At 44.6% G+C, this 10024-nt stretch overlaps 1 protein-coding gene across 1 annotated transcript; it reads left to right on the forward strand.

The window, feature by feature from the left end:
- The first annotated feature begins 1714 nt into the window (after positions 1-1714).
- Positions 1715-7682, forward strand: eef1g (eukaryotic translation elongation factor 1 gamma). The gene is made up of 10 exons (XM_023797518.2): positions 1715-1862; positions 2755-2913; positions 3013-3076; positions 3429-3571; positions 4603-4746; positions 4849-4978; positions 5858-6080; positions 6263-6435; positions 6546-6670; positions 7342-7682. Exons 1-10 carry the CDS (start codon positions 1851-1853, stop codon positions 7498-7500), a joined length of 1332 nt encoding a protein of 443 aa, XP_023653286.1. The 5' UTR covers positions 1715-1850; the 3' UTR covers positions 7501-7682.
- The last annotated feature ends 2342 nt before the right edge of the window (positions 7683-10024 follow it).

The raw sequence follows: 10024 nt of genomic DNA on the forward strand, positions 1-10024 counted from the left end.
GCTGCTAGAGCCTGGAGATGGTAGCTGGGCTACTAGGGCCTGGAGAGGCCAGCAGAACCTCAAAATCCAAGCAGAGCCTGTCGATGGTAGCTAGGCTGCTAAGGCCTGGAGGACTAGCAGGGCCTGAGGATTCTTGCTGGCACCTGGTTAAGCTAAATGGATTACTGATATAAACATCTAGCCTTAGATTTAATCATTTTTTCTGTAGCAAAGTAGTCCATAATCCATTGAAAATTATTTCATTTAAAAACCAAAGAGCTCAGTCATTGTATCCACATATATGAGCACAGAAGCAAACAAATGAGTATAGACAAAGGGACAAACACACATCAGATCATACATGCCGCCATCTTGGATGAGAGGAACTGATTTCATTTGACCCAGTAATGAAACACTTAGTCTGACATAGTTAACTTGTGATAATTTTATGGTGCTTCAGATATTAGAAATATAACAGGCGCTTTGTTGGATGGCAAGAACTTCGCAAAGATGACGTGTGGAGAGTAAATATTTAAACTCCTGTCCTCCGTGTAAACTCCAACTACACATGGATTCTTTTTGGAAAATAAAATGTTAATGTAATTTGTTTTAAATGTAATGGCACAACAGGAAAACTATTGCATATTTGGGTAGCTATTACTGGAGAATTGAAAAAAACAATGACAAATCGTGTTAATATATGTTAACAGTCATTTATTTTGCCTTGTTAGTAAAGCTGTTAAGGCAGTTTGTACATGTATATTAAACTGAATGGTAGGAGATTTGAATGCTATTTACCAGGCAAACATTCCTGGACTGGTAAGGCAGCACCACAGTGTCAGTACTGGCCACTGTCCACGGAAGGACACGCCATATGAGTACTGCTGATTCAGCGATGACTGCTCCTCCTGGAGGCCCCTTTCTGAATTGCAAGCCTGGGATATTTAAAACTGTTCTCCAAAACTGGATCTAAATGATAAATGTTACTGGACTCTAGGATCGATACACTTTTGAAACTAGTTTCACTTTCCTTAGAAGACTAAAATGACTCTGCATTTTTTACGAGCTGTGATCTGTATATATTTAAACAACATATTAATCTGATATTGGCTACTACACATTTGCTACAGCAATAGTAGTTCCCTGTGCTGTTGACAGTCTAAAAAAGATAATAAAACATTTTGGGTAAATGTGTGGAATTCTTATTTTGTCTGCAAAACTGTTGCTATTGATATCAGTCTCCCTCAAATTCATTTCTAAAAAATTGTATACGTGTGCATATATGTGTAAATGGCAAACCCACTATTTACACTTTTTAAGAATTACTTTTCCCATTAACCTTATTTGATAAAAGAATCAATATAATAATTCTGCGGCGTGTTGGCGCCCGCCCAGGGTTGTTCCGATAAAGGATGGATGGATGGAATATAATAACTGGTGATCAAACTAATGTTTTGCGGAAACTGGCTTTCAAATGTGGTTCGACGCGCCATTAATACTGTCATGTCCAAGGCGCCGTTGGCTTCATTGTGCAGTAATGTTTCATAATCACCTAAAACCTGTAGTTACTCGCTTTAAGACTCAGAATTATATTGAAGTTGACTACAACAACACTTTCAAGATGCTGAAAATGTAATCTATATAATATTAACGATATGAACTGGTTTTTGTCTTTTTAATCAGATAATATGTAAATATTCTTCAGTTGTCGGTTCATTAAACTCCAGGTGTTTGTGGACCACGTGCACACTTGTCCCTTTCTGAGAATCATCGTTACGTTATCAGTGCGTGCCCGAACCCACGATGCGCGTACCCGGTGGTCTATACGTCAGCAGAGCGCGCCACCCTTCTTCCTTTCTCTCGTCCTGAAGATGGCGGCAGGGGTGAGTGTGAGGGAATAGCATTAAGCAAACGTAGCAATGCAAGCGACGCTTTTACCCATCCGAGCATTATCGGTGTCATCTGCTGCTTTTCTGTCGGATTCTGGCCGCGGTTCGTTTCGGTGCTCTGTATTCTGGCCGTAGACGTCCTTATTTGTGAGAAATGGGTCGTATATTAAAAAAAAAAGTCTTGCCAGCCTTAGTAGTAAGGTTAACGCCGGGCAAAAGACCCATTCAGCCCACTTCTCATATGCCACGTTTAACAAAGGGGGGGGGGGTGGTGACAACTGTGTAGTTGAACTGTACAGATTGTTAAATTGTGTATATAATACGTTCTGTGATTAAATGAACATAAAATACTTTGCGGCTTGCTTTCCGTTATGTGTGTCGTTTAATTTCTTGAACTACCTTTCGTGGCTCCTTACTTAGAGATTTGTTCGCTCACTGTGAACCAAACGGCGTTGAGTTTTTGCTTAACTCGTTGATATTACTGCCAAAAACTAAAAAAATTATCTATAAGCTGCAATATTAATCACCTAACAGTTTGCCATTAAGCAAATATGTCTGCAGTGTAGTTTATTACTCATTATATGCAAACCGGTAGGAGCTTTTAACGCTGCAGTGTTTAACAGACGTCTGGTAAGCTGTTCAGCTTATTGTCTTTGCTAATTACTCCTTATGAGCTGGGAATCTGATTTGCTTATTTGGAGGTGAGGAATTTGAAGATGGTGGTTTAAATATATATTGACAATAATGGCTGTGGAACCCCTCTCACTTAGGAAACTGTAGAAACTGCTGCATCACTCCTGGGTTTACCTTTACTTTTTGACACAGCCTCCCCCCCCCTCCCCACTCTCATTTGCTCTCTTGACAATTCCCCTTGCTTCCTTTGCAGACTCTCTACACTTACCCAGAGAACTGGAGGGCCTTCAAGGCTCAGATTGCTGCCCAGTACAGCGGTGCCCAGCTGAAGGTGGCCAGCACCCCTCCAGCCTTCACTTTCGGCCAGACGAACCGCACCCCCTCCTTCCTCAGCAGCTTCCCCCTCGGCAAGGTGCGAGGGGCCGCCTGGGCACGGGCCCCCAGTCTGCCTTACACTATCACACGCTCTTCTGACTTTCCACTTCATCTCATACGATGCTGTTTCCTGTAGGTTCCTGTCTTCCAGGGCGACGATGGCTTCTGCCTGTTTGAGAGCAATGCCATTGCTTATTACTGTAAGTGTCTACTGGTCTTTCTGCTGCAGAAGGCACCACTTCCCTTCTGGTTGCATGTATTTCGGGTTTACACTCTGTATACTAGTATTTTATATTTATATTTATATATATATATTTATATATATATATATATATATATATATATATATATATATATATATATATATATAAATTTTTTTTTACATTTTATCAATGTGTATTAATTCAGAACAATAAGTGGGATGTTTAAGGCAGTTGTATAAGTTTGGGCTGTCCTCTAATATTCTTTAAGTGGCTTATTTAGCCCAGTATGGGATGACTGATGCTGTCTGTGTACCACTGTCGTCCCCCCCCCCCCCCCCCCCCCCGGCAGTGAGTAACGAAGCCCTGCGTGGCAGCAGCTCTGAAGCCAGTGCTCAGATTATGCAGTGGGCCAGCTTCGCCGACTCTGAGATCATCCCTCCAGCCAGCACTTGGGTCTTCCCCACCCTGGGCATCATACAGTACAACAAGCAGGTCTGTCGCCATGTTGCCTCAGCCATGTAATTGCGTGTAGTTCAGTACTGTATCCTGTTTTGTTTGGCTGGGAACATTTGTTGTTGGGTTGTTTATTATCCTCCCAGACAGTGAGATTCTTCTCTGGGGGCATCAGCATTCTTATTAACATTGTCTGGGGAAAATGATTCCACTGGTTTTGAATGTGAGGGCATTATTTTGATATTTTTTTTTATGATCATATGTATTATGGTGCAGAATTCCCAGCCTTTATTAGGAAGCATGGCATTCATGCTTTAGTTTATTTGAAGTGTGACACATTCTAGATGTAGCGGGAAGACATTGTTGCTAGGTAGCACCTGGAAAGGCTGGGTGGATGGAGGAGTCATCGCAGCAGCACTGCATTTGTTCGAAATGCTTTCCGAAATGAAAAGCATGTCTACAAGTCATCCTGCAGCATATGTGCTTGGGCTTGAGGATTTTTCCAAATCCAAGCTTGTTTTTGTTTTACGAGGTTTTTCGGTCTCTCTGAATCCTCCTCAGCACAAAGCTTTTAAAGTCCCGCTCCATAGCTAAAACCCTTCTAGCTGTGTTTGCCTTCTGTTAGAACACGCTCATGTTTTTCCACACATGTGCTTTTGAGCAGCTGCTTGGAATGTGGAGAGTTGGGATCCTGTCCGATTGGTGCATAGCTGCCACTCTATGGGAAGGAGGAATGGGTTAGCATTAAGGAGGAATGGGTTTACATTAACGCTCATGCCAGTCACACTCCGCTGGTAGAATTGTGCCCCGTTTTTAGTACTGATTTATTAAGCATGATGGTATGCAAGTTATGCTCTCTAAAGAGAAGAATTTTATAATAATTCATAAGCTTCTGATTGCCCTGACCTTGAACTGGAAAGGTCTGTTTTTGATGCATGAGAACTGCTCCGCTTCTGGTAATCCAATTGTATAGTGTTACAAGGAATTTCTCTTGAGGCCTGTCGCACGTGGACATGAGCTTTGCAGTCTACTGCTCATGTGTAACAGGGACGCTCTTCTGTGTCCACTAGGCTACCGAGCAAGCCAAGGAGGAAGTGAAGCGGGTGCTTGGGGTCCTGAACCAGCACTTAAACACCCGCACCTTCCTGGTGGGCGAGAGAGTCAGCCTGGCCGACATCACCGTCGTCTGCTCCCTGCTCTGGCTCTACAAACAGGTGAGGGTTTTCAAGCCTGTCGAGCTGCTGGCGCTGCTTGGGGGGGGGGGATGGTCTCGATTCCTGGCTGTTGGGCTCATTTCAAGTCTCCAACTGCTACAGGTCCTGGAACCGTCCTTCCGTCAGCCATTTGCCAATGTTACCCGCTGGTTTGTCACCTGCATCAACCAGCGGCAGTTCAAGGCCGTCCTGGGTGAAGTGAAGCTGTGTGACAAGATGGCTCAGTTTGACGGTGAGGATTCCCATCGGCATGGTCTGGTGGGGGGGAAGCTCCCAGCAGAGGAGTGACGAGCTCTGATTTTTTTTCTAACACATACTTGGAAAATATTTTATACAGCAAGTCAAGTTTTTGCACACACATTTTCTAGATTTGCATGTTACTTAATATTTACTAAAAATACACTCAGTATTTGCTAACAAATGTGCAGTATGTTCAACCCTTTAAGTACATTTATTAGCAAGAAATTGTCATCTTTGATTCAACAAGATAATCTGCTCTAGCAGTTAACAGCAGAGAATTCGAGGCATTTTTTTTTACAAGGGGCAGTAAATACTGCTGTTCCCTGGGATGGAACAGTTAACAACCGCATTTAAAGGACAGCCTAGAATTTGACTGCCGTCACCACACAACCAGTTTATAGGACGTCAGACACGCACTGTTACATACTTTCCATGTTATAAAGAACTTTTTATTTTACTTGTTGAGAACTATACATGAAAATACATTCTTATGCTAAACAAGAATAAAAAAAATCTGCAGTTTTATGAAATAAATGGAAAAGTGGTTAAAAACCTGTGGTGTGCAAAAACTTTTGACTGGTAGTGTATACAGTGACTGGTAGTGTATACAGTGACTGGTAGTGTATGCCAAATGGTTCTGGGGTAAGAGCTGCATCATGGGAATTGTTTGTTGAACACTGTGGTAGGTGTGGTGCTCTGTACACTAGCTGGCACCAGAAAGAGGGGAAATGCAAGGGTCACGGTGGTCTGGGCATGGATAGGGTTGGCCAACCATGACATGCTGGTAGACGTATGACAGTCGTTTGGAGAAATTCACCGCAATGCTGCTTGTGGTGGGGAAAATAATCAAGTGCCGGCTCCCATTTCCTAGCCAAGAAGTTTGCCGAGATGCAGCCCAAGAAGGACGCTCCCTCCAAGAAGGAGAAGGCAAACAAGGAAGGAGGAAAGCAGCAGCAGGAGAAGAAAGAGAAGAAGGAGAAGAAAGAAGACAAGAAGCCATCCGCCCCTGCTCCTGAGGAGGAAATGGATGAGTGTGATGCGGCCCTGGCGTCGGAGCCCAAAACCAAGGACCCCTTTGCTCACCTCCCCAAGAGGTACACACCCCTATATGCAAGACACTCCTAGATGTCTGCAGATGTGCCTGTAAAAGCAGGAGACAGCCTTCATATCTCTCAGAATTTGAGCAGTATTAAACCCCTGTGACAGCATCTAGGAGTTATTGTTCAATGTGTTGACCTTCTGGGTCTTACGCCATCGTCTTCTATTCTGTCAAAAGTGCTTTTGTGATGGACGAGTTCAAGCGGAAGTACTCCAATGAGGACACCCTCACCGTAGCTCTGCCGTACTTCTGGGAGCACTTGGACCGCGAGGGCTACTCCATCTGGTACGGGGAGTACCGCTTTCCAGAAGAGCTCACCATGGCGTTTATGAGCTGCAACCTGATCACTGGTAAGAAGCATGAACGAGTTCCTCAACGCTCCGTGTGGCTAAATGTGGTGTTGCCTCCCTCTGCTAGTCCTCGAGTGTCCCACCTATTCACTTGCCTCATCCCAACTCAGGAATGTTCCAGCGGCTAGACAAACTGCGTAAGAACGCCTTCGGTAGTGTCATTCTCTTCGGCACCAACAACGACAGCAGCATATCCGGCATCTGGGTGTTCAGAGGACAGGACTTGGCCTTCACTGTGAGTGCTTGTCTACCTCAAGTAACAATGGCGTCTTGATGCATACTTCCTGCATTTAACATCTGAAAGCATTTTGAATGTGACATTTAAGGGACAACTCATAGTTATGTACCCTTTCTCTCTAATTGTGTTTCTTAAACATTTAGATCGTCTGTCCTAGGGACAATGGACAAATGTTTTTAGCGCTGGGTTAGCGCCAGTGTCGTGTTGCCAGAAGGGATTTCCGGAGTGTCGTTTCAGCTCTTGCACTAGGGCCTGTAGCCTGGTGTTCCCTTGTGTGTGTCCCGGGTCGGCACTCTTACAGTACATTGCTGTATTGTGTAGTTGCTTCCAAGGAATTGGTATCTTCTACAGATACAGAAGATGGTCAATATTGTCCTTGTTACTGGACAAGTGAGTTAATATGCTAGTTTAATTGTAGTGGTCACCAAGCCAGCTCTTGCAGACCAACCACCCTACAGAGGTAAGATACAGGTAATCAGGCCTTTCAGTAGCATCTCAGTATTAGAGCAAACTTAGCTTCATAACTGGGTCCAATACTTTTCTGCATCCTGTGTGTTAAATTAGGGCTGTGCCTAAGATGTGAAGGGTAGTAGACCTACAGGGTTGGTGACCACTTGGTTAGATGCTTGTCATTCAGGTCTTGTCCCTGTCTTGACCCTCTCCTCCAGCTTTCTGAGGACTGGCAGGTGGATTACGAGTCCTACAGCTGGCGCAAGCTGGACGTAGATAGCGAAGAGTGCAAGACCATGGTGAAGGAGTACTTTGCCTGGGAGGGAGAGTTCAAGCACGTTGGCAAGCCCTTCAACCAAGGCAAGATCTTCAAGTAACTGGGCCCGGTGTCTGCTTCTCCGAATGTACCATCCAAGCCTCCCATGGACGTGTGCATCTAGCCTCCAGCAATTTGCCGCTCTGGACAGGGGTGAATAGCAAGTGGAGTTGAAGGGGGTGCTGTTGAGCCAGAGCCTGGCTAAGGAGAGTATTTGCTGAAAAATAAACCATTTTTCCAAAATCCCATTTCCTTTTCTTTGTCCTGATGCTGTGAGCAGGGAGTCGTGTTTGCAGACATGCAGCCCAGTGCTTGGCTATAGTCCTTTTTTTTTTTTTTTTTTTTTTTCCCCCCTGTTCGAGACTGTGCCTTGACTTCTGTTACTACCCAATGCTGGCATGATGTTTTAGGAAACAATCTGCAGTGTTAAATTCCCAACAGATCGCTCCAGGTAGGATACGGTGCCCGGTAGAACATTCACAGCTTGTTTGACTGATGATGAAAGCAACATTAAATGGAGACGTTTAGACGACATGCTGAGTCATTGATTTACTGGAACATGCAGTTCAGAAGGTTCAATTGTGAGAGCCTCTACTTGTCCCCACCCTTCAATGTCGTCCTTGGTTCTGGTATGCGGGGTGGAGTTCTTGGATTCAGTCTGGCCTGTAATCTAACCTGGCTGGTCACGGGTGCTAAGCGCATGGTCTAAGCAGCTGGCATGACCTACGCTCATCAAATTATTTGATTCTGTTCTGCTCTGGACAGTCATACCAACTTGGTAGTGGGGTCACATTCTTTCGGTGGCGCAGTGGGATTCCTCTAGAACTAAAGATTTGCTATATGCTGCTCGTTGCTTATTTAAAATGTGACTGGAGCTAGCCTGCGTTGCGTATGTGACTGAGCGGTAGCTCGGAACCCTCCCTATTTGGGTAGGTGTTTCCAGCACCTGCTGTTTAACTGCGGTCAGTTGAGGTAAATGTCTTGCAAGTGTTTTTAAGTTTGCTAAATGTATCTGACTACTGGTTCAGCTATTTACTTATATACCGCTAATGTAGGTGTGCTTAGAGTTGAAGTTTTCTGTTGTGCATAAGAATTCAACCCCTGGCTGTAAATGTGGGGTCCCCCCCCCCAAAAAAAGTGGAATACTTAAAAAAGAAAAAAAAATTACAGCATGTTTGAGAGTGAGGTAGATGTGCCCCCAACCCAAATAAACACATGAATCTAATATATGTGACTGAACCCACTGGAATGACGTAGATAAAAATAGTCCGAGGAGTTCACATGGAAAATGGTTATGAAACATTTAACAAAATGGCCGCCGTGCCTCCTTCCTGAGAGGGCTTGGTTTGGGACAAGGGGAAAATAACGGATAATGTAGTGTTGTTCCTTGTCCACTAGAGGGAAGACCAGCATAATAAAACCAAATTCTAGTATGAATATAATGGTGACATTTACAAAGGAAACGAGCCAGAAGAGGGCTGTTTTTTCAAAATGGATGTTTTGTTTCTCATTTCTGCCCCCAAATGTTCCAGTTAAATTCTGTTGACTCCCATGTTGAGTATTCTACGCTCATCCATAAATCGCTTAGCTTGTTTGGACTTCAGCTTGTGGATGAAAGGACTGAAAGCTCACAAAGTCCGTGCTTGTTTTCCTTCCAGCCGTATTTACTAAATACGCTTCTGCGTGTCCATGAAGTTACTTAAGGACAATACGGCTTTTATCATGTAGGACATTCTGTTAAAGTAAAAGTGTGAATAGATGGTGCAGACTGAAGGAGTGCTGCAGAAGGGCTGCAGTGAGCCAGCTCACTCTGCTGGTGCCACGTTCCAGATATTCAGTGTCTCTCACCTCCATTAATTTAGCCCAGCTGACCTAATTAACTGGAGTGGAATGGAAAGCAGCACCGTCTGTCACTCACGGGCCTGGTGTCATGCCAGGAACCTCAGCCTTCGATCCTGAGGAGCCATACGAATCCAGATCGTTGCCCTAACCCTCCCTCTGAAGGAGCTGATTGATGCTACATTTTTGCAACACTTTCTTATGCGCGTCACACCTAACCCCCCCGACCCGAAAGCTGCCAGGTTTTTTTTTTTACCTACACTGTGCACAAACGTAGTTCTGTGTTTTTTTTTTCCCCCTATATTAATTGCTACAAAAATATTAAAACGAATGTCACCGTGCACATTAGACACCAATGTACCAGATATTTATGTTTGTAGCAAGAGTATGGAGATGATGGCTGGAACATTTTACTTCTCAGTTAAAACTCATCTTGCTTGCTCTTTTGTTATTGGAGTGCTAGGTGGTCAAAGTAAGGTGCACGCACCATGCCCTGCCCCCAAAGACTAGGATTGGATGCCCTGGGCTTTAGAACGTGGAGCCGACGTTCCACAGGGGAGCTGTGAGGAACCTCCCGGTTCTGTGATAGGCCCTAATCAGCAGCTGTGGCTCCCCCAGCAAAGTGCCCGCTTCATCCCGGGCCTGCGCATGTCAGCAGGTACCGACCGGCTCCTGGGATGTTCCAGGTGTGGCCAGGGGCTGCTCAACCCCAAGCTGTTATCTCTGCATGCTTCAGGAAATTTCCC

This window comes from Paramormyrops kingsleyae, chromosome 10, assembly GCF_048594095.1.
Source record: "Paramormyrops kingsleyae isolate MSU_618 chromosome 10, PKINGS_0.4, whole genome shotgun sequence".
In the NCBI taxonomy this organism is placed as follows: Eukaryota; Metazoa; Chordata; class Actinopteri; order Osteoglossiformes; family Mormyridae; genus Paramormyrops; species Paramormyrops kingsleyae.

Excerpts from the sequence above, each read along its gene's own strand:
- eef1g (XM_023797518.2), top strand. Across the intron at positions 3,077-3,428 it reads CAATGCCATTGCTTATTACT|TGAGTAACGAAGCCCTGCGT; the intron begins GTAAGTGTCTAC and ends CCCCCCCGGCAG. Across the intron at positions 6,436-6,545 it reads GAGCTGCAACCTGATCACTG|GAATGTTCCAGCGGCTAGAC; the intron begins GTAAGAAGCATG and ends ATCCCAACTCAG.